Source organism: Xiphias gladius, chromosome 16 (assembly GCF_016859285.1).
Source record: "Xiphias gladius isolate SHS-SW01 ecotype Sanya breed wild chromosome 16, ASM1685928v1, whole genome shotgun sequence".
NCBI classification, from domain to species: Eukaryota; Metazoa; Chordata; class Actinopteri; order Istiophoriformes; family Xiphiidae; genus Xiphias; species Xiphias gladius.
The window spans coordinates 24,498,267-24,522,418 of record NC_053415.1 but is presented as its reverse complement, the minus strand read 5'-3'; the positions used below and the strand labels follow the sequence as shown (position 1 = coordinate 24,522,418).

Here is a 24,152-nt window from a genome sequence, read left to right as displayed (position 1 = left end):
GGGGGAGCGCGTGGGGGGCCTCGCTCGCCCTCTCTTGTCCCTTCTACCTTTCGGTGTGAATAGTACCCTGGAGTTTTGTCCCCTCACATGTATGCGCAGCCCCGGGCGGGTCCTTGCTCCTCCTAAGGTCCAAGGACTTGCAGGTGGGGTGAGCTGCCCGTCGTTGTCTGGCCTGTGATAGACTGGTGACCTGTCGAGGATCTGCAGGTCTCTCTTTCTTGGTCCAGGTCCAACCCCTGCTCGGTGGCACCCGGACGACTGCTCCACGTCCGCATTGTACCCTCGGAGCTGCTCCCTCCGTCGACCCTCACGCGCGGGACGCTTGCTGCTCGGCGGGTCAGCCCGTCTTCGGGGAGGGATCCCTTCTCTGCTGCCCCCCGCGTTTACCCCCCAACTGGATGTGACCGCGGAAAGTCCAAGCTTTAAATGCTTTTGACCTCTTGTCCCCACGTCACATCTGTTGCGAGAAAAATGGAACAAGAGCTGTAAATGGAAGAAAATGTGGAAAGCTCTACACGAGCCCACATTTTTTATGTGACAGTAACACATAAAATAAACAACGTGGAATGAGTCTCTTTTGCATTCATAGTTTTTCTCAGTTTCTTTGTCCATTATTTATTAGTCATGAAATTTTGTCTTGGTCAGTCTGCCCACCTGGCCTTCCAGAGGGAATCATCTAGGGGTTTTATTCCCACAGCATGGGCTACGGTATCCTCGCATAATCCTCTGTTCCATGACAGAGAATCCTGAAAACCAACCGCCAATCTCTTTTGTTTATAAAGGTTGCGGCTTGTAGAAGTCTGGCGTTGTTCTACGTTGACGATGAGTCTCTCTCCATCCTCTGTGACAGCTTCAGGACCACGAGAAGGAAACACACAAAAAAAAAAAAGGATTTCAAGCGCGGTGGCTTGGATTTGCCAAGTTTAAGAGTTGAATGTGAAACGCTGACCCAGTGTCTTGCTATCTGTCACGGAAAAAGAAGACAGAAGGGGGGGGGGTTTTCCTGCACCAATCTGATTCAGGAGGTATTCACATCACTTTTGCGGGACCAAACGGGTGCGTTTGTACGAACATCTGGCACTGGAGCCGAATAAAAAAGCTGCTTTGGAGGACGTCCGGGATGGTAGCATATTTTCAGACGAGGTTTCATCGAGCGTCTTACTCCCTGCCGACACGATGGCTCGGACAGCGTTTGGCCGGTGGTGACGCGGCCGCGACGTTACCGGGATGACAAACCAATTTGTGAGGCCCGAGTGATCGCGCCCTGCCAACTCGTTGTGCCTCCCAGACAGGAGCATCCGCGGCCGTCGTTTTTTTCCCGCCACATGTGATCCTCTGGGTGGAGCGGGACCTGTCTCCATGGCTTCGGTTAAATTCTTTGAGTTTTACAACACGACAACCGATGAAGGAAAACTATTCCGCTCTTTCCACCCGCCTGTGTTGCTCAGGCCCATTTTAGGTAAGGTTCTGGGTGAAGGAATGGCAGGTGACACTTCTGACCGGGAAATCAGTCCTACTCCTTCTCCTTACTCTTCCAGCTCTGGTGCCGGCCTGTACCTTGGCCCTGGTCCAGAGGAAACCATTTTTTTTTTACGTGCCCCTTTCACTCCCACCCACCCCTTCTCCTCTGGTCCTGCCTGCCAGTCTGAGGCCCTCCTCCTCTCACTTACCACCTCATTAGCATGGAAGCCATGTGCAAGCTGCTCCAGCGTCTGTAGGCTCTCACTGTGTGCTACTGCCACCTAGTGGGCAGTATTGCATATAACAGCTAGGTCATTGTATAATGTCATTGTCCTATGATTTTTCTTTTTTTGGTTAGGCTTGACAGCCCCAGCGGGCCCCATTAAAGCCTCGCTCAAGCCAGTTTAAGTGGATGATTTTGGGCTTCTTTTTTTTTTTTGCTGACCTGCTCAATGACACTGAGGACCGGTTGTAGCCACTCGGGGCAGATGATCACAGAAAAAGATTATTTTGCCCTAATATAGGATTTTTTTTTTTTTCCCTTGCTGACAGAACCATTTCTCTTCGATTCTAAAAGGGTTTTACGGACATGAATTAAGAGGGCGGATCCAAGATGTGTCCCAAAACGTGAGGAGGTGACCTTCAGAAACAGCCGAGAAGAAATCGCGCATATTCTTGAGGACAGTCATGAACCTTAGCCCGGAAAACCAGACCAAATCGGCCAGCTCGTGTTTGTTCGCTCTCCGGTCTGGCCATGCCAGGCTACATGAATCTCAGTGTGGAATTTTCAGATCAAGTATCTTGCCTCTCTGTTATTGCTGCTGCCCTCTGGCCCCCCCCTTGTCTCCATTCCTGGGTCCAAGCCTTGCATATTAAAAGGCCAAAAGAAAACACAAGGAAGACTCTCCGAAAGCCTTTGCGGAATGGTTGCTGCACATGTAGAAAGTGTGCTGTAAGACTAACGTGAGCTGTACTTTATTCAGGCATCCCCATACATATGATAGTTTAAGCATCCAACTCTACGCTCAGGTTTTGCAGGACTGAAAAGGTGAATTGGTTTTTGCTTTCCAAACCGCCTCTCCTGAGGGTAAGCAAGCAAATCTTTTAAATATTGCCACTGCGGATGAAAGCTGTTTCGTCGCTGGATGAACAGGTTTTTTAATCCTCCAAATGGCTTTTAAACGGATCCCACAGATCTTCCCCCGCAGAACCGCTTCGAAAACCAGTGTAGTAGCCAAAGCGAACAACAGGGGGTGACTCAGACCACCGATTCCTCGCTCCATTTATTTTTTCATTCAACTGTGGCAAAGGCAGGTTTCCAGTATAATTTCCTCAGTGAAATTATAAGTATCATTATAATAAAGTGTGATTATAACAAACAAGTTATATGACGGGGGGGCAACATGAGCCATGAGATAAAGTGACATTTTTTCAAGTTATTAATCTAAATTGATTTGTGAAAAACTGTTTCAGACAGAAATTCTGCTAATACACAAAAAAACAAAAACAAACACAAAAAAAAAAAAAAACACATAGATAGGCCTGGATAATATGTGTGTACATTAACTTGGACCAAAAGGTTTCAAGTGTAAACCCCCCCTGGCAGGACTGTCCTGTCCTGTCTTCAGTCCTCACTCTCTGTTTTGTTTTTTTTTCTGCACCTGTTTCATGAGCTCAGGTAGCTCCACCCGGCTCCGACCGCAGCTGAGGTCCGATCGGCAGGAGTACGCGAAAAACACCTGTTGGGGGGTGTGGGGGTTTCTCCAGCACCAGGCCAATGTTCTCACACGCAGCGTCCGCCACGACAGGCCCGGAACTTCCCTCTCGTACCCTTCCTAGTAGTAATGACACTGTCATGGTTTACTGGGCCGCTTGAACAAAACAAGAGTCACTGGTGACGTTATCGGCCCCACCCAGTGGTGGGGGAAGTACTCGGACCACTTCCGATGCAGCATTACAATTAGAAGTCCCGCGTTTTGACCCCACTCGAGCGAAGGTACAGAAATATTAGCAGCAAAATGTACTTAAATTGTGTAGAGAATTGGCCCCTGTGAGGGGTATATGTACAGTATATATTCCATTATGGATGTTATTGGTATATGGACATTGAAATACTCAACTGGCATTTTATTGTTTCAGCTGGTTGAGGTGGAGCTAGTTTAAACCACTTCATATACTGCTTGGTATGAAGAGAAAAAGCACACTTTACATTAACGTTTTGGAATATTTTCTCATCTTTCTCGGATAGATTCTTACTCCCCTGGGCCTCAAACGGTAAACGAAACCACCTGATACGTTGAGATGGGACACCGCACTTAGGAACATCCTGGGCATCTCGAAATGTGACAAGGGGCCCCAACGAGACGGGCCTTTTTCGGTGCAGGGGCCGCCAGCCAAAAAGGTTTGCAACCACTGGTTTAACATGCAACGATGTACCTAATGAGCCCATCGTGTTTTTCTGATGTAAAACAGTAACTGCATCAGTCATATAAATGGAGTGGAGTCAAAAGTGCGATAAGTCTATGTGGTGGGGCAGAGGTATTGAGTAGTAAGTAAGTAAAGTACTTGAGAAAACATACTCAGTTACTTTCCAAGACCGGTAACGTCTGTGCTTTTTAAAGCGTCCTCTGTGTAAAAGACCTCTTGTCCACAACATCCAAACACACATATGCGTTAACATGCTCCCTCATGCAGGATGTTTTCCTCCGACCCTCTGTGGAAGCTCTTTTTCTGGGCTCTGTTCGACGTCCCATGAAATCCACAATGTGGCCGTGACAGGCTCAGAGGGGGGAAGCAGATGTACTGGGCTGATGAGTCACTTGTCCCGGGCAGCGGCCCCCGTTCCCCCTCTACTTCAGAGCGGGCTCTAATTGGCTAGTTATTATCCAAATATGTCTGCAGTCGGTGTAGGGGACTCAGCGTGGCAAATCTCCACGATGAACATTATGCGTATCCATCGTATCTACCACGGCGTCCCCCGGGCGCATGTAGCCCCGTCGTTCTTTCTTTTGCCTTGTTTAGAATGACTCAAGATGTGTCGATGCATAAACAAGGAGCGCTTCGGTGCCTTCGAACCCCCTACTTCCCCTCCAACCGCCACTCAGCCCCACCCTGGAAGAAGGCTCCTACGCCCTCAGGGGGCTCAAAGTGACATTTCCGCTGCCTCTTTCTGACGTTCGTCTCAAGACCTTCGTATTCGTTCCCGCTACTACTGGCTCTAACTTGAAAAATAACAATGCAGGGTCAAGTTTCCCATGGCTGCATGGAATTTTGATCTTGGATGGCTAATTATAGGATTACGCTGCTTGTGCACATCGAGTTTTTTCTGCGCCCCTCCACATCCCTCTTCCCTCTTTTCCTGCTATCAACAAGTGATTTTACCCTTTATTTCGAGGCCTGATTTTGAATATTGTGGCGGAATAGATGCAAGTCGCCCTCAGGGTGATTTGCAATTTACCATATCTATTTCCTCTGTGGCGGAGGATAAAAATATCACTGCGCTCAGAGGAAACAAAATACCACTTTCCTTCAGCGTCACTGATCTGATGCTCTAATTTAAGATGATAGCAGCAGCAGCAGCAGCAGCAGCAGCATCCAGCTCTTCTGCTGCAGTTTGAGGAGATTTTAGTTGTGTATTGGTTCAGACTCAGACCTTCTGCATCAGCTGTTTCTTAGTCACTGGGTCTTTGATGTAAAATTCTGGAAAACAACGGTTTGATATGAAAACTCAGTATCTGCATAATTTGTAGGGGGTCAATTCGTGTTTTGCAGAGACTACTGTGCTGCTGATCTGGTATCGGGGATTTAAATTCAATCCAGAATCTGTGACCACTGCCAAGGAGATTATGTTTCCGGTCCTCTTTGTAAGTTAGCCGTGGACTATGTGACCATAGTCGAGACGAGACCATAAAACTGGACTATGAATGTCAAAAGGTCTGTGATTATTAAAATGAGACATAAATATATAAAGCGGATTGTGCAGCCTTGCTGTATGTTATCTGAATGGATCCTCTTCTAATAACAGAAGATGGTTAAACTTTTCTCATCTGCCTCTCAGCTGTATAATAAATAAACAATAACGGGGAAAAAGGGCCCAATTTTGTCATTTCAATTAGTCTAACACGTCATGAGAGGGGACTTTCTTAAAACTACTGACCAATCTCACAGTGTTAAAAAAGTGTAACTCGTATGTAATCCTTAAAACTGCGTCGTTGCCCCTTTGGCTGAGGTAATACTATCGGGTTCACCAGTGAGGACCGCAGGGCTACAAGTTCCTGTGGGAGTTTTCAGAAGAACGCAGTTCGCCCCCTCCTCCAATCGAAACGGTCGCACCGTGAAATGAGGAAACACACACGGGATGCGAGGAAGAGTTTCCGTGTCTGCAGTGGTGTGAGTACCGTCCTGTGACTGCCGGTCCATCTCTCGCCTATTCGTGTTGCCGCTGCTCCTCTCTGGCAGCCGGCTGATCTTTAAACTCGGGCGGACTCCATCAACAAAATGGCCGCGAGGATGCAAGAGTCCCCGTCTGGGAGGAAAGGAAGAGGCTCTTCAAGGGGCAGGACTAGCTCTGACACAACAGGCTACTGACAACACGTTTATTCTAAAAGACAACCCCTGAATATACTTTTTCAGCTGGGCCGAACCCTAGTGGAGTTCACTGGTTGAGCCAGGTTCAAGAGCGAGGCCATGCCTCAGCCACACCTCCGATCACCTGCCAAGCCGTCTTACACCTGGTTGACCCGTCCTCTCCCGAGCCACCCTCCCTTTCCCTCCCCTTTATCCATTCACCTTCCTAACTCTTTGCCCATCCCACATTCCCATCCATTCATCCTCTCTTCCCTCCTTCCATTCCCCCTCTATTCAACCCTGCGCTTACATCACCCCACTCCCCTTATTTCTCTCTTTCATTTTTCTGTACTGTCTGGGCCCAGTAGTTGGCTCTGATGCATCCTCCACACTAGGTCTCCCCTCCCCCCCGGCCTTCAATACTCCGACTTCCACCCCCACATTCGTCCCCCTCCGTCACACCCGTTCATCCGTCCAGTACAGCCTCGGTCCTTGGTAGGTATTTTTCTCCTCCCGGTGTTTTCCCTATTCGAAACAATGCTTCTACAACACGTATTTAAAGGTCGTACTCTAAGCATCTCTGTGGACCGGCGACCGTGGTTAGCGGTTTAGTTGCCAAGGTTGTGGCTTTCTTTTCCCGGGGAAGAAAGAAAGTGATCACGTAGACTTCGCAGAGTTAATGTGGTAATGATTTATTGATGTTAAAATGCTACACATAGCACCTTTACATGTCAGGGGTCCACGGTTAGGAGTCACTGACAAAGGTTGGACGCCCCTGCTGTTTACTGTCCATGTGAATACAAAACTGGAGGGCTCGAGAGAGGGAGACGTATGAGTGGTCAGAGTTATATGCTTGCAAGATGTCTGTGTTTGTCACTGTGATTGAAGAAATCTCTCATCTCAAAAGGAGGAAAATAATACGTTTCGAAACAAGCAGTCAGAGGACACGGGTCGGATCTGCGACAACTACACCTTGTCCTGTTAGCATGTTAAAGTTACTGTGGCTAAGCAAAAAAAAAAAAGAAAAGCAAAATTAAACTCTCCAACATTATAGCCTATTTAACAAGTCTCAGTAGTATGGCACCATTTTCAGGTTCTGTCATAGAGTCCGGTGTTTTGTGATGAGAGCACTATTTACAATTAAAAAAAACGAGAAAAAAAAATGACTAAAACAAAGGAGTTTGATAAGCATGTGTTTTAAAAATAGTGCTTGAAACGAGTGACTCGACGCAAAACTATGTACATACCTGTATTTGTCAAAGCTTGTTTGCCTTTGTATACACATCTTTTTTCACATTGTTAATAAGTCACATCAATCATATTAAATATAGCAAACATTTCTGCTGTAGAAAAAAGAAAAAGGGAAAGAAACAGTCAGTTCCAATGACATGTAACCACGTGTGTATCACATTTCAACATAAAACATATAGCAATAATATTAATACCAACAGTAATGACATTATTTGAACAATGAAATGGAAATCTCTTTTCAGCATCTTTTCTTGATGAAATAATTCTACTCTGCATAATTTTCCAGTCATTTCACTATGTACAAGAAACATTCAGAACTGTATCCTTCCAGTAGAGATCTCTTTTTAATGCTCACATTTGGTTTTTTCAGTATTTGCCATTCGATAACTGCTCCAGGATCCCGTGCAGACCTGAAATTACCGACCTGAAACATCAACAGAGTTTTTCTACCATTTTAAAGGAAAAGTCGGACATTTTTGCGGAAATACGTTCGTTTTCTGACTCAGACGACAAACCGGGGTGGGAAGATTAATATCCTTCTGTCTCTGTCCAGTATGTCTTTATAACCGTCTTCACGCCCTCTGACTCTGGCCGAGACAGGAAACAAGGTGATTTCCTAAGACGTCAGACTTTTTCTTTTAGAAAAAAACTCAGGTTTGATTGTACTGTATTGGGTTTGGGTCTGCATTCACGGTAAAAAGATTTCGCTGATCCCCTCAGGAGAGCAAGTGCAACCACCGCTTCTGCGAGGGAGGACAAAGGATTTCATTTTCTTTTCTTTTTTTTTTCCTTTTTTTCTTTTGTACAAGAAATGGTCTTACACATCAATTTCAAAACAATCCAGAATGCTCACTTGCTGTAGGACATGAATAAATACAGAAAATAAAAATTAAGTGACTTCTTCTAATCAAGTCAGTTAAACTTTTAACAAAGACCAGAATTTAAAAAAAAGAAAAAAGAAATAAAACTCATCCAGAGGTCCAAGATTATCAACATTATCAACAAGAACAAAATATAATAATAATAATTCAAGTGGAGAAAGAAGAAAATTGTACAGGAGTGTTTGTGCTTGTGAGGACATTAACCTATCACCTGAAATGTACCTCAAAGTAAGAATAAAGAAATGCAAACTGGTCCATTTTGCATCGGTTGCTTCAAACATAAAACAAAACAAAACCAGGGTCTGTTGGTTTTGTAACCACAGTATCCCTGACTACAGATCTGCATTAATTGGGTGCTTGAAATAAAGTGCAGGATATTTCTAGCCATAATTTCCATATTCTCTACTTTTTTCAAACATATACAGATTAATCTCATTGTTGACAAGTAAAACTGTTCAACAAAGAAATCACTGGACACCGAAAGATTACATTCTCGTTGCATGACAAAAAACTATGAGTGGTGCTGATGTCCTGTCGACTGCCAGTACCAAGAACCTTCGCCGTCGCGCTGGAGTCGCACGCATGAGGACAGAGTGTGTGTTTGCGTGTGCCGTGCCGTGCGGTGCGTTCAGATACAGCGCGAAGCAAACTGTCCAGACCCCGACGCCGAGGTCGATATCGAATGAAAAAATAAACTCACAAGACAAAGAACTACATGTGATGCGCGGTCAGATGCTGCTTTTTCAGACCCTCTCCTTTCTGCTTCTGTTTCTGCACATTCGTGAACTGGAGACATAAAACAAGCCGTCGTTGCCTCAGTAGGTCTGGCATCTGTTTGTCTGTTTTTGTCTCTTACAATTTACGGCTGCATCTAACAGTTACCTTTATTTGTCAGTTAATGTGCTTGTTATGTTCCTGATTGATTGATTAATCGGTTTGTCTATAAAATGTCGGAAAACGACAAAAGAATTCCGCTTTTTCTTCCCGCGAGCTGAGCGTGACATCTTCGCATGCCTTCAAATGTCTTGTGTCATCCAACTGACAGTCTAAAACGCAGAGATATTCAATTTACTAATCATGTTAGAAAGGAATCAGCAACTCCTGTGATTTGAAGGTGGAACCAGGAGATCTTTGTTACTTTTGCTTGGAAGTGATTCCCTGTTGATCGACTGATGCCTCAATCTACTGCAAGTGATATTTACTGGGTCATATTCATCTTCCGGTGGTCAACCGGTGTCAATCACTGACCCACCAATAACACCCAGTCAGTCATCTCTTCCTCGGTTTATCCTGATCTTTCATGGTATACAAAATATAACAAAGTCCTGCTTGAAATGCCATAAGCATAATGGATTTTTTAATCTAAATAATGGATAATAATTAGTACTGAAAATCCCAGAACTATCCAAAATTTTAGCTGCCTCTAAATCTAAATTGTGCTTTGCGTTGTATCTGAGCGCAGGTTTATAAAACTCAGCTTGACGAAAACTCATATTTAGCTCTCTGTATTACGTAAAATAAAATCAACTGAGCACTCTTGACTGCATTATTGTAAACAAAGTACTCATGATAATATGACTTGAAATACAACACAATGATCCCCTCCCCCCACAAAAAAGTCCAAATTAAAAATGAAAGAAAAGAAAAAAACATATAGGCCTACGTTTATTCAGCTTTGTTTGTTATGGTATCTAGATGTATAAGGCTGGTCCAGTCATTGTGTGTTTCCTGGCCATGAACAGTGTCCTGCTGCATGACTGCCAGACGGTCAGAGGTAGAAGCCGGTGGCTGGTGGGTCGGGGAGGCTGGACAGAGTCTCGGGGCTGGGCATCTGGACAGTAGGGGGCGCCGCTCCGCTCCCATTGGGCAGAGCACAGCCCCCCGGGTAAGTGCTGTTCAGGATGCAGCCATTCTCCATCTGCACGAGGAAGAGAAGGAAGGAAGATATCGTGGATACAGAGAGTTGGAACTAACATTATGACATACAGTCATATATGTACCTGTAGTGTATGTCAACGCAATGGCCCTGTCGTGTAGCTCTGAACTCTCTCTACTTTTAGTAGCTTTCAGGTTGGAACAGTTACACCATCCAGCACCATCGCACACTGTATACTGTGTGTGCGCTAACCGCTTCTTCCAGCTCTTCAGTGAAGCTCCGGAAGAAATGTTCAGACCCGAGAACTTTTGTGTGGATGCAAAATTCCATCGACTGGAAATGTGTATTGCTTTGCAAACATTTCCCCCAAAAATTCAGCCCGACGTATATGGCATCTTTGGAAACTTTGTCATTGCTACAAGACTTTAAAATAAAGCGATGTGGGTTGGAACAATGTTTGGCTGCACAGCGTGAGTTCGCAATGACTGGCCTGCCTGCGGGGCAGACAGTGGGGTAAGAAAAGGAACATTTATTTTGAAAGGAGGTGTAGCTGAATATTTTTGAAAAACTAACTGAGAGCTGTGGGAGTGAGGGCAATTTTCTGTAACTACACAAACATGCAGATATCTTATCATCTCTGAATGTATCACTATGTATGCGCTCGTGTATAAAAGCAAGTTTGGCTGACATGCATGCATCATCATCGCCAGCTTTTCTGCTCTCAGATATCGATATCTGTGTCTGCCTGATCAGACTCTGCCACAAATGCCTGTCTCAGGTTCTGAGAACTCAAAGTGACATCTTTAAACCGTTCAGTGACACTGAATCGATCACTTTGGGCAAAATCTTTCTTGGCCTTTGGGTCATCTGAACTACTTAGAAGCAGGTGATTATTTCTAAAATAATAAAATTAGTTCAAAACTAAAATCTCTTCAATTTACATTGATGTAAAAACCGAAAATCCTGACCTCAAAGTAACAGTAAATACACTCAGTTGTCAGTCCTGCAATGATACTTATACAAATATTATGAGTCTTACTTGAGTCTTACTTATTTGATATGAGGGTGAGGTAAATATTTTAACTGAAAACTGTTCTGCCTTTCGTCAGCGCAGCATTTTGCCAGTTTGAGGTTATCATACATTTGAATGACAACATACAGTATGTTCTAGGTAGAACGAATCCAGTCTAATACAGCAGTCCTGCAATAAAAACCTACATAGATTAAGGTTAAAATGTTCCGTTTTTACTGAAACTGGTTTAGAGAGGTGTTGATTCAACTGTAAGATCATTTTGTGTAGTTTGTGTTGCTGTTATACTGTCTTGGATTACTTTATAAAGAGAGTTCTCTCTCTTGTTTAGCCTAATCTCATGGCTATAAATGGGGTGGACCTCAGTTGATCTGAGTCTAGTTTCATTAATGTGAGTCTAGTTTCAGCACTAAATTTGAGTATGTTATATTGTATCCTCTAGCAGAGAAAAATATGGAAATACTACTACATTTCAAACTTTATGTTTAAGAAACTGGTATTTCTTGGATACATTTTTATCAGTTTTGGAAATGTCTTGCACCACTGTTTGCATATCAAGAAGTCCTGACCCCAATAGGCAAGGAACTGCACTGCGTCAACCAAATCTTATACCTATCTTCTCATCCTGTCTGCAAACACTGATGAATTAACTCTGCAAATGTCATGGATGCCTGCCAATTACAATTTGTATTACATGCTGACAGATTACCCAGAGGGGGCTGCTGTTGGAAATTTTAGCATAACCCTAAGAGGAATGGTCGGGGTGTTACTGGATTATCAGTCGTTCCTGTATCACGACTATCAACAGCAAATTTCTTGAAAACTGGGCATTGATTTGTGATGTATTTTACTTTGTGATTAACTAGAGTGTTGGACAAGGGGAGGATTCGAGCTGTTGTCGGTGTTAGATGAAAACACTGCAGCTCATCAAAGTGACTAGCATTCATCCTCTGGGGATCATGAAAGCCAGTACCAAATTGCACAACATCTCATTCAAAATTTGTCAATATAATACCCTGAGGGCCAAAGTAGGGCTGCAACTAATGATTATTAGTCTGTAATATTTTCTCAGTTCATCAATAATGATCTGTACAACATCAGAAAATACAATCACAATATCCTAGAGCACAAGATATCATCACTGAATGTCTTGTTTTGTCCAACCAACTAAGGCACTACTATTGCAGTCAATTACAAAATGAAAAAGAATGTAACTGAAAACATGATAATGATGCATTATCAAACAACAAAGCTTTCTGAACAATTTTTGAGAACCATTTCCCCAACAGTACATAAGAGCGTGAGGACGCAGTTGAAAGCTCCAAAGTATAGTAAATTTACATTTTGAGCTTGTATTACATTGATTTATATACTGTTCCCAAAGCTCAAGTATCAACTTCCAAACTCAAACTATTTTAGCTAGCTATGACTTTGAAGCCATTACAATATGTCAATGTTTCAGCGACCTCACCTTACTGTAATTGGGATCATGAGGGATCTCCGCGGTTACCATGCCATAATGGTCCAGCTGCCGGCAGGGCTTGCCCACTCCCAGGATCTGCTCCAGGGAGGCGTTGGGGGGAGGGCACTGCGACAGGCTGGAGATGACCTGGGCCAAAGGGGCTTGGATCTGCTCCTGCTGAAGTTTGTGGTTCATCCCCTGGAAGGATGAAACCATGGACTCGGCCCCGTGCTGTTGCCCACTCCTCCCAAGTAAACCACTTCCACTGATAGTGTAATCTGCATTGTCAATATCAGGCATACTATAATCCATGCAAGAATCTAGTGAGGTGTTTGTAAGAGGTTTTTGGCTGTTATCAAGGCAGGGGTTGCTGCCCAGACTCTCGCTGAATCCATAGTCCTGCCATTGGGATTTCCCAACTGAATTCTTTGTGCTGGAGATGCCAGACAGTCCGTTGAGGTTGGCTGCCTTCTGTTTGGCATGGCACTGCTGTGAGAGCTGGTTCTGCATCCTGGGTTGCTGTTGCTGCTGAAGGTAGCGTTGATGTGTTTGCTGCTGATGAAGCTCACCATCCAGCTCTGAGGCCTCACCATTGAAAATAGTCTGTTGTGTATTAAAATGATCAAGTTGTATCCCTGCACTGGCTAGAATGTCTTGGGCTGACCATTGTCCGTTGGGAATAGATTGATTCTGCCCGAGCAGCTCTCCATTAGCTATCGTATTAGCCAACTGGTCACTCTGTTGGCCCCAATTATGCTCCACTTTACCTGTTCGCATGTTGAGGTGCTGTTGCATCTGCTGGGACAGCTGGACGATGGGAGCCTGCCCCACCAGGGGAGGCTTATGGTGAGGAAACTGCATTTGCACATTAGTGTCAGAGGTGGGATTACTTTCAGGTAGTGACACTGTTGTGGCTGTCACTGAGGCTGTACTGGGAGGCATCCGTCCTTCATGTTCTGTGGAATCAGTCTTTCCCTCTATAGAGTCATAGATATATGAGAGGATCTCATCATTTGTCAGCAGGTCGTCCAAAGTGGGCACACGTTCAGGGTCCATCTCAACTCTGATCATCCGCTCATCCAGCAACAGCAGCTCCAGGTCCTCTGCACTCAGCCCCAACCCCTCCAGAGCTCCAAACAGCTCACCGTTTGAACAACCCCCCTCTTCTGCATCCACAACACCTTGGCCTTCCAAGGAGAGGGAGTCTAGAGTAGCCAGCAGTGGGTCAAAGCTTATGTTTGGCTCTGTGATGCCAGGTCCCACCACACCGTTGCTTGGCTCATCCCAGCTCCTGTGCAAACTGGAGGGTTCGGAGTCAGAGAAGCCCGTTTGCTCCCCAAAGAAGCTGCTATGGAATGACATTTTGGGCTCCAGGGCAGGCTGGCAAACGTACACCGACTCATCCTGACTCATAAGTGCCCCCAGGAGGGAGCCAGGATCCAGACCATCCCTTACCAGCCTGTCAGTCCGGCTCTTCTTTGACTTACTGCCATTTTTCTCATGGCTTCCATCTTTAAAGCCAGCAATGGGATGGTTGGACTGGTAGAGCAAAGCCTCACCTGTAGCATAGGTAAAGGGTAGATGCATGGAGCGCTTACGCAAGTGTTCTCCTCCCTCTTCGTCCCTGTGATGACAGAAAAGATGATTATTATCTGGAGACCTCACCATGGCTATTCATTTACAAAGTTTCTAGCTTGTGTTTGGTTCTTACCCACTTTTCCCTAATTGAAGCCATCTTTTAAGTGTCATACAAGTTTAAAAAATTTAAAATGTGTTGCATCATAATTGAAAGCATGCTTCCCTCTTGGGATAAGCTCTTAAACTCATTGCATAAATCAGATTAAAACATATGACAAGTTATTGTTTGTGTTCATATAAGCTTTGATTTTAATATAGATGCATATTATATCAAGGTTCTGTTGCTGTAAACTAGTTTTTCCTGTCTCTGAATACAACTGGTACATTTTGTTGGTTTACAACTTAACATTAAAGGACAGGAACATACAAAAGAGGTCTCTGGGTGGCAATGATGTAGTCGGGTTTGCCATTCTTGTACACCAGTCTGGCATTAGCCTGGACCCATTTCCAGCGATTCTCCTTGGTGAGGAGCCTGAACACAGTCAGACCACTTTCTCCAGTCTTCATCACTACAAATATGGAACACAAACACAGTTATAATGAGTGAGCTGTATAACAAAAGTAATATAACTGAAAGTACTTTATTTCAGCAAAGACAGAGCCCAAAGAGGTTTGTAGAAGGGTAGAAATTCAATTGCCAGAAATCCTGTAAGGTTACCTTATTTAAGTGTACACAGAAAGCACATCTTTACCAAATGGACATGTCGATGACATTTCATACATTTGATTGACAATCCGATTGACTGTGAAAAAGTTTTCTATTTGGATCTAGGGCTCTTACACCAGATCATCTTCCTTTTGTACAATTTTGAGAAGAATGAAAAGTGAATTGGGAAGGTGGCTAAGGCCACAAAATCCTACTCCGACATGATATAATGTTGGGCTGAACGGAAGAGGTCAGTTGGCTCCCCTGTGTCGAAGCTCTACTTGCCTTTACATCTTGATTAAACCACACTGGTCCTTGTGCTCATGTGATGAGAGTGATCAATAACATACTGTGTCTGACCTCTGAAGTGTTTGTGTGTTGGTGCCGCTGTATGGATCGTCTCTGATGCTTTGCTCATGCAGTGGATTTGTGGACCCTATCCTCTCCTCTGGCAGCTCTGCAGTTTTGCTCAATCTGCTCCATAATCCAGCCGGATTACTTGTGAAAGCCGTCTGAACTCTCTGACTAGGTTGGACCAGAGCTCCTCAATTTTTCTGACAGGACTAATCATCAAAGATTGATCATTTCCTATTACATATTGTGTTCATTATAAAACAGCTTAGACTTCATAACAACCATCTCCTTTGGGCACAGTTTTATTGTAAGGCGCCAGTATGGAGGATTTTGTTTGTGCCCTTGAAGTCTGAAAATAGAATTGTATGAAATCTGCTCAACTGCTACTTGTGAAACATCTATGTGTGTCTATGTAGTTGGTCTTGGCATACTGTCCTTGACCATTTGGCATCCTTAGATTGCTGGTTTTTGTAACTGTTAGACAATAAAGTGTCCATGTATGTGTTTAATGCTATTCCACATCTCTCCCCATCATTTCCTGTCAGCTCTTTACTGTCTTCTGTCTAATAAAAATAAAATACCCCCAAAAATACTTACAACACTTAAAATGTGTCAATTCTAGATATGTTTACATTGATGGAGTCTTGAAATGACCCTCTCATCAGTCTGTTTGGAGCTTTTTGTAGATAATTTTTACCAAGCTGATGTTCACCAGTTGAACTGGAAGTGCCAGCAAAGTTAAAGACTGAATAGAGCAAGTGCACGAAGTACAGAGAGACAATAAAAGCCGTTTTCCTGGCTTCAAATTCTGCCTAAATGTACGTTGATGAAGGTTTTTCATAATGAAAAGAAGAACTGTGATGTTTTTCCTCACCGATATTTGGTAAACAGTCGAATAGCTTTGTTGGTGTGGTGACACAACTTACTTCTGACATGGTTCTCTGCACAGTACAACATATCTGCTGCATGGATGAACTGATAGCCAGATCCGCGTACCCGCAGCTCAGCCTCTGTGTACCCCAAAACTATCTTCCCCCTGTGCAGAAATACAGAGAAAGACTAATCATTGATCACATATGATTGTGTAGGATCAAGCTCCCTCCAGATGGATGTGACATTGAGTTCTGGTATTACTGCTTTAGCCTCCAAAAAATAACCATCTTGACAAACCAAGTGACAGTAAGCTGGATCACGTCTTGCGTTAAGATACAAGTACTGAAACGGAAGGATGTGTGTATGTGTATGTTGCATGCCGGTTTCATTACTTTGCATCACAGGCCAAGGGTGTGAAATCCAGCTTGTGTTTGGTTCTGAAGATCATGTTCTTGGTCCTGATTTCCAGTATGGACGGAGGCTGCAGAGGAGTCGCGATGGCAAAAAGGGCGAGCTGTGCTGGGGCCTTTCCTCCATTTTCCTGCCGCTGGTTCTGTCCATGCAGAAACTTGAGCCTGCCCTGGATGTTCAAAGCCTGTAAAGTAAGGATCATAAATGCAGTTTAAAATAGTTGTCTTTCATGAAAGTACTTCAAATGTGCTAATACCTTAGACTCTCATACAATATTGGCTGTTATCTTATCAAGATGTTACTCCGACTGACATGTTTCCATGGATATCACAAAATATGTGATTGGGGTGTATTTTAGGAAAATATCCCCCATCCCCTTTGTTAGCCTCAGCTTGGTTTGACTACCGTACTGTAATCCTGTGAAGCCCATGGCCTTCAGCGTAATCCAATTCTCTGCTGTCCATCCATACGCTCATTATGCTCAGACCACTTGCATTTTTCTTTTTTTTTTTTTTTACCAAAATGTAACTAAAAACACGGCTTCCATCTCAATCCTTTCTCAAGGAAAGAATCCTTAAGCTCGTCCTGTCTCCGCTATTTTTTTTAAGTTTTAAAAGCATTTAAGAGGATCTCTGCTCTTCTTAATGTGTCTTAAAAAAGCTAGGTGACTGACTGTATTAGTATATCTGTAATCTACTGGTGTGGATTCACACCAGATTTTGGAGTGTACAGCTTTAAAGCCCATTGCAAGAAAAAAAAAGAACGTCCCACACTGACCTCTACTTGCAGCAGACAGGTACAAGTCGAGTAAAAAGTCCAAATTTTCAAAAAAATCTCATATCTTCAGCTGTGGCTAACAAAAAAATAAAACAAACACACTTGTCGTCTGCAGGTTTTGTCTCATTTGTTTCAACGTGTAACCTACCAGAAAGCCGGAGGAGTTGTCCAGTAGGCAGCGAAAACGACAGACAAAGCTCCTCTCCAGGAAGGACGAGTTTTCTGGCGGAAGCTGCTCAGGGTTGTAGGTGACCAGAGATGAGCTGCTGTCAGGTTCCATCTCTGTGGTGAACAAAACATGAGTGAATGTCAGTGACAATGATTATTGTATAATCATACAATTATATAAATTCAGTTAATTATATAAATAATTAACTGAATTTGGTGTTATAACCCCAGTAAAAGTAACAATTAAATTAAATTCACATAGAAAAACATGCTTTGTATCACTCTGTATTTGCAACAACACTTCCTCTTTTGAGTTAGGCAAAAAAAAAAAGAATTTAATCAAATTCCTGTAGAAATGATAGCCACGTCACATGTTGCATATCATGGTATCACATTACGGAAGCTAAAGATGGTCTTACTGTAGCTTTAAAGACTTATTTGACTATGTACTGAAGACTTCGACATCCTACCACAATGAAGGAGTATGTCTTGATTTCTGGACTGCTGGAATGCCTTAATAATCTCCCGAATGTGAAAATTCAGAGCGCATTGGCCTGGCATCAAGCTGCCCTCTGTGTTTGTTCTTCAGCTGGATTTTAATGTTGTCTCGTGTCATCAGCTGCCATCCATCGAAGAAAATGCACTTACGTAATGATGCCTTGAGCTAGATCTGACTTAACACACACACAAGTGACGGTGTTTGTTGCAGTTACAGGGGACACTGCAAACACCATCTCAGTGCAGGAATGGGTTAGTTGTGCCAGAGCTGTGGGTCTTAACCTAAAGACATTACTCAGAACCAAAGCTCACAGACATAAGCATCTTAAAAACCAAATACAGATCTGGGACCACTTCACCTCTTAAGCCACAGTGAAGATTACAGGGTCATGTGACCTGACCTGAGGATGGTCTTACAGTTTAATGCCTAAACTGTGTGTACTTAACAGTCTAATATCGATGTCCAAATGTGTATGCTCACACACACATACTGTGGGCTGCAGCGGAGCTCAGCACATTTAGCAGCCGTACATATTTTTGGGGTTGAAACTGCGGAAGGTGGATTCTAATTCTCCTATTATTTATTTGAACTTATTGCGTTTTTACATTCTGTGTGTTCTTAGAAGCACAGGAAGTTTTACTAAAAGACATTTTGTTTGGACACGGACATAGACACCTGTTCAGAGTACATGTAATGTTGAACGCTGGTCGATGTATAGCTTCCAGAGTGTAGTGCAAATATTAACAGAGACTGGGACATAAAATAATCCAATTCAGAAACACTGTTAGAGGCTCAGGTCAAAATCAGTTGAACCTTCATCTCTTTAAACTTTCTTGCAAATACGATAACTCCTTGACTTGGTGTGTTGTTTGCCCTTCAGACAAAGGTTTCTGTTTAGAGTACTCAGTCCGACAGGACCTCACAGTTTGGCAGCGGTCGTAATGAGGAGGAGGAGGGGGCTGATCACCTTGGGGGGAGTCCTGGCTAACGGCAGATGCAGCGGCAGTAGGAGGATTCAAAGCCCAGTGCAGGTTTCTCCTGAGCTCCTGCTGGTCCTCTGTATGGACCAGTTCATAAACACTCTGGTGCATGACATCCGTCTGAGAAAATTAAAGGGGGGAAGAATTAGCTCATGCCAAAATAAACAAGGGACACACAGGGAGAGACATACAGGATGTAGGTAAAATTATACACCTTAGAAAAGAACTAATATGGTTATTTAATTCATATTGTGACTCATCATTGTATACAAAAGTCAGTCATAATTTACCTGATATTAATAATCCAAAAGCAACAAACCCAGAATAAAAATATGAATCATATGAGGGTGTGCGGCAGTCGGCAGCATTTGTCAGTCTCATCTATACTGTTCGCCTGTCATCACCCCTGAACAGTTTCACTTTGTGACTGCTCCTCCTCATTAATGCGGTTTGTCTGTGTGCCATTCATTGTCATAGTGCCAAGACTCTTCTCTGTGTGTTATTGAATTGTTATGCGTGTGTTTACACTGCTGATCCTGCGGGAGATAATTTATCTTTTTTCATGTTGCTATCAATGAGCTGATTATTTCTTTTGTAGCTGACACTTGCCGCCAAGTGACTTTCAAGATAATCCCAATGACAAACAAAGGGGTTCATGTTAAGTTACTTCAGAATTCAACTACCTTTCCTCAATATCAAAACAGTCTAAGCATTACATCTAAGTGTATGTCATATCCAGTTGTTTGTGTACTATGTGACTGTTACAAAAGGTTCAAATTTCTGAACAAACTCTATGGATGTCTGCTGTCAAACTTCACTAGACGGCTGCTTGTTGTCTCTGGGATGTCAGTGCAAATGTTTCATAGTTGTAACTTGGGTGTTGCTGCGTGGCTGCTAAGGCACGGCTAGATGCAAAACCCTTTGAAGACAATTGCTACATGATTATTAGCATGTTTGAAGTGGTTGCCAGGAGTTGCTGCGGGGTTTCTAGTGAATAGCTGTTCAGCGGTTGACACAGTGTTTCTAGGTAGCTGCAGTGGTATTCGGGGTGGTTTCTAAGGTCTTGCTAAATACCTGCTAAGGCATTATTAGTTGGTTGTTCGAGTTTTTATGGCCGTTCCCATTATGTTGCTTGGTGGTTTCTAGGGTGTTTAGGGTGTTGCATGTTATGGAGATATTAGGTTACTAGCTACCTTGGTCTGCTACTCTAATGCTTTTGCATAGGCTAGCACGGCAGCCACAGTAGTACCATTAGTAGCAGCTGTCACGCAGACCAATCAGTGTGCATGAGAAATGTCTCTCCAAAACATTGTGTTCAAAAGCAAATTTCACTTTAGGATTCCTACCAAAAGTCATAACAAAGGAGCACTCAGCTGAGTCTCCATGTGTGCTGCTCAGTTGAGCTGTAGGGCAGAGATGTGTTGCTCCCTGCAGCCCATGGTTGTGAGTGGTGATTTTTACAAAAGGCCAAGCTATAAATAGGTCAGGTCTTGTTGCTGCTGTTTGAGCCTCTGACTCTGCACCATGCAGGGAGTAGATCAGTGGTTTAAACAAGACTCCCGACCTGTTGCCATCAGATGTTGCACGCAAGCCATCCATCTAGACCCCACTATCGACTGCAACAACAGAGCCTCTAGATGTTTAATACCATAACGTATGTGCCTCTGTAGATTTGCACCTCTCTGTGTCTACCCTGGCTCCAGAAAATGTAGGAGTAGGGGTTAAATCATGGCTAGGTTAGATGAGAAACATGATGGGTTAAACTGTTAAATAACATGTGGATAAAGCACCTACAAGCTATTGTCTTCCACCACTAGTGATCCATAAAAGGTGCTGGAACAATAACCCAACTGTCTGATTTTGAAAGGGAATCTCTTGAGCGGTTACTATGCAGGCATGACGATGGATGCGTGACAAAGTTGCCAAGGTAGCATTAGCCCTCTTCTAACACTGTTTGCTTATGTACCCAGAGCCCACTTAACATAGAGGTTTACAGGAACTCAAGCTCATGACTTCAATGTTTTGGAATCCCCCAAAGAAGAGAGGGCTAGCAGGGGAAGGACCCCTCCCTGCAAATGGAAAAATGATCATCGTTACTAAGGGTGGTTGTGTTGTCTGCCTCACTACTGATTTGACTTATGGTTTGTCATATTTGTCAGTGACCTGATTTTGTTCATGCTCATCACAGCAGTCCCCCCAAGAGTCTCCTGATTTTGGAGACACCTCTGTCCTTCTATGAAGACGAAGCTAATAAATACAGGCTGTAAATCGAGCCCCGGGTGTCGATGTTGTATGAGCTTTCGAGACTCAGACCACACTGGGGATTTCTATGTCAGATTTATGTATCTTCACTACAACAGAATGATAGGAGTTTCCCATTAATCCTGCATTTCTACTTCTAATTCTGATTATGTTATCATTGTTGAGGGGAGTATTAGGACAATTATTGTTGGTGTAGAGAAAAGTAGAGAAAAAGACTTGTAGGTATAAGATACCTGGTGGAAGCCCAAATAGTCCTGGATGGTTTGAGAGGAGTAGAAGATGGTCCCACTGGCAGTGATAACCAGGACAAAACCGTTGAGAGCCTGTGGGTCAAACAAGGGATGCACACAGAAAGTTAGCATGTATATTCACTCTGGCTAATGATTTAGCACAGTTATTTCTCATTCTGTAAGAGCTTTCAGTTATGAAGATGGAGAACTGCATTGTCATTGGCAAAAGTTCACCTGTATAATGTAGTCAGTAATATCTCCCTTTCGTTCCTGGTTCTGATTTGTCAGAACCAGGAATGAAGCCATCAAGTCTTTGTCTTTACAACTTTTCTACATACACTATGTATGTAAGTTATCTAATTTCTTAGATTTCTTTTTTCTTAGGGAAAAAATCAAATACAGTTTTTTCCATTTGTTAGCCATGGCTACAGTTGTTGTTGTACAGAGTGGATACGCAGGTTTCTGATGCCTGGTGAGCTGACAGCACTACTGTAAACTAATGGTTTGAATCACAAAGGAAACGGGAAGGTAGGAAAAGAAAGAAAAGGAAAGGAAAAGAATAGAAAGAAAAGAAAGGAAAGGAAAGGAAGAGACCAGAAAGGAAAATGAGGTAGCATGTTTAGTGAAATGGAGCGCACTCATTGTTTCTCCTCAAAGGGGAAAAGCTGGTCCAACATTTCCACCTCACTAAACGCACACGTGCCCTTCCCCGGTATGGGAATATGTCATAAACAAACACACTAACAGACATGTACCAACAAACACAAACAAACACAACCTGCCTCATAAAACCACGAACATTCATATAAAAACACAGTCACTTCTTTTCAAAATCAGCCCCTGGGTTACAGGGATGACTAACGCTGGAGATGACATGTTATTCTTTTTGATAATACACTAGTGATTCACCTCAGTTATCTGTGACACTTCCCCTAGAGTAAACACAAACTACCAAATGTCAACGTTGAGCTTTTCATATAAACAGCTACCAAGCGTATTCTATAATCTGTTTTTGATACAAATATTTAAAGATTTCAGATACTTAATACGCTAATTTTGAAATTATTTAACCTCTTACATGATGGTCCTTCAACATTTGTTCAGATTTAGGAAAGATTGGAAAAATGCTCTGTTGCTATTGGAACCCAATGGAAAGGCTGTGTAACTGTCACCAATTTGGCAAGATAGTCTAGTCATGTGTACTTGTTAACCTGCCAGCTGTAAATGATTTGCTGCAGTCCTGTGGATGAGCTAAAGAGGAGTGATGGCTTCAAAATTTTGCAGTGATGTAGAAGAAGATATATATAAAGAGGTTGTTGTCAGTGGTCAACAACGACCAATTCTGTGTGTGTTTATTTTCAATAATGACTTAAAAGTAACAGCACAATTAATCCATTCTGTAACGTTTCCTCCACTTTCAGTATGAATAATTGATACGCTCACAGGTCTTCTATTATTCACAAGTGTCTGATGTAAAAGGACAGCAAAGAAGCCGGCTCAGACTTGGGTTCAGCAATAAACTTTGCATTCCTCTGTCTGTGAACCGCTTGCTGTCCATCTCCCCCCTTCATCCCGGGGACGAAGAGGAGGAGGAGGAAGAGGCCCCCGATGGAACACTCACCTCCTGACTGACTCTCTGTTTTTCCAAATGAGCTTTCAAACGAGCTTTCATTTCTCATTACTAACAAGCTGGGGAAATGTAGGCTTATCATAATAATGAAACCTCTCTGGTAGGTTTGGGGAATGGCGGGCAGGCTGTTTCCTCTCCTCTCCTGGAATGCCAGTGTGATGCACATTAGGAGGAACTGGACTGGAAAATCAGTAACTCCAGCAGATCCCAAAAAGATCTGGCAGCCAGCGAGCTCGCTCTCTACTAAATCACACATACAGAACAGAGGGCACAAAACCGCAACGAACCAGGAGAGATTTTTTTCGCCGTTTCCACTTGAAAAGCTGAACTGTGAACTGAAATTTCAGCAAAATATCCACATTTACAAACAGATAAGCATCTAGTCTCTAGATTCTGGACATTGCTACAGTCCAGTACAGAATTTCTACAGTTTTATCATATAATCTACACTACAGGAGCAAAAGTACGCGGACAGCTGAACATTTCTCATTCCAAACCCCGGGGTATTACTCTGCTGCTATGACAGCCTCCACACTTCTGGTTTAAGCTTGACTTTGAAACCCCGGCTGCAGGGTTCCCATTCAGCCACAAGAGCATCACTGAGGTCAAACAAGAATGTTGGGTAATAAGGTCTGGCTCACAGCTGAGGTTCCAGTTCATCCCAAAGGTCCCGGAGGGGGTTGAGGTCAGATCTCTGTGCAGACCAGACATGGTTTTTCCACAACAAACTGGGAAAACCATTTCTTCATGGGCCTTGCTTGGTGCGCGGGGGCGTCGTCACGTTGAAACAGGAAAGGGCCTTCCCCACACTGCTGCCACAAAAGTTGGAAGAATCCTATTGTCTAAAATGTCGCTGTATGCTGAACAGTAGCATTAAGATTTCCCTGAACTGGAACTAAAGAGTCTAGCCCAAACCATAAGAAACTGCCCAAGACCAAAAGAATGTAAAAATATTCAGGTTAGAGTTGTACCAGGAAATCACTGTGCAAATCAAATAGACGTTTACAACGTAACAGTTTGGGTTGAAAATCCAAATCCCCCTTCATCTTCTCTTTCAATTCATACTTTATGTTTTATAGTCAAACTGGGGATTTGTTTCAAAACCGTGTAATCATCCGACCACTATGCAATGCGGTTGGACCCAATTAAGCTGGCGT

The 24,152-nt window shown here is 43.4% G+C and overlaps 1 protein-coding gene across 1 annotated transcript in view; it reads right to left on the bottom strand.

Annotated features, from left to right (window-relative positions):
- Positions 1-8,866: 8,866 nt before the first annotated feature.
- LOC120801888 (aryl hydrocarbon receptor-like) overlaps positions 8,867-24,152 on the bottom strand; it is a 39,564-nt gene continuing 24,278 nt past the window's right edge. Inside the window, exons 4-11 of the mRNA XM_040149214.1 lie at positions 21,369-21,458; positions 18,861-18,993; positions 17,375-17,508; positions 16,431-16,633; positions 16,092-16,201; positions 14,533-14,674; positions 12,537-14,151; positions 8,867-10,077 (exon numbers count right to left, since the gene is read on the bottom strand). Coding sequence (XP_040005148.1) covers positions 9,928-10,077; positions 12,537-14,151; positions 14,533-14,674; positions 16,092-16,201; positions 16,431-16,633; positions 17,375-17,508; positions 18,861-18,993; positions 21,369-21,458 — 2,577 coding nt within the window. The 3' untranslated portion in view covers positions 8,867-9,927. The remainder of the gene's footprint in view (positions 10,078-12,536; positions 14,152-14,532; positions 14,675-16,091; positions 16,202-16,430; positions 16,634-17,374; positions 17,509-18,860; positions 18,994-21,368; positions 21,459-24,152) is intronic.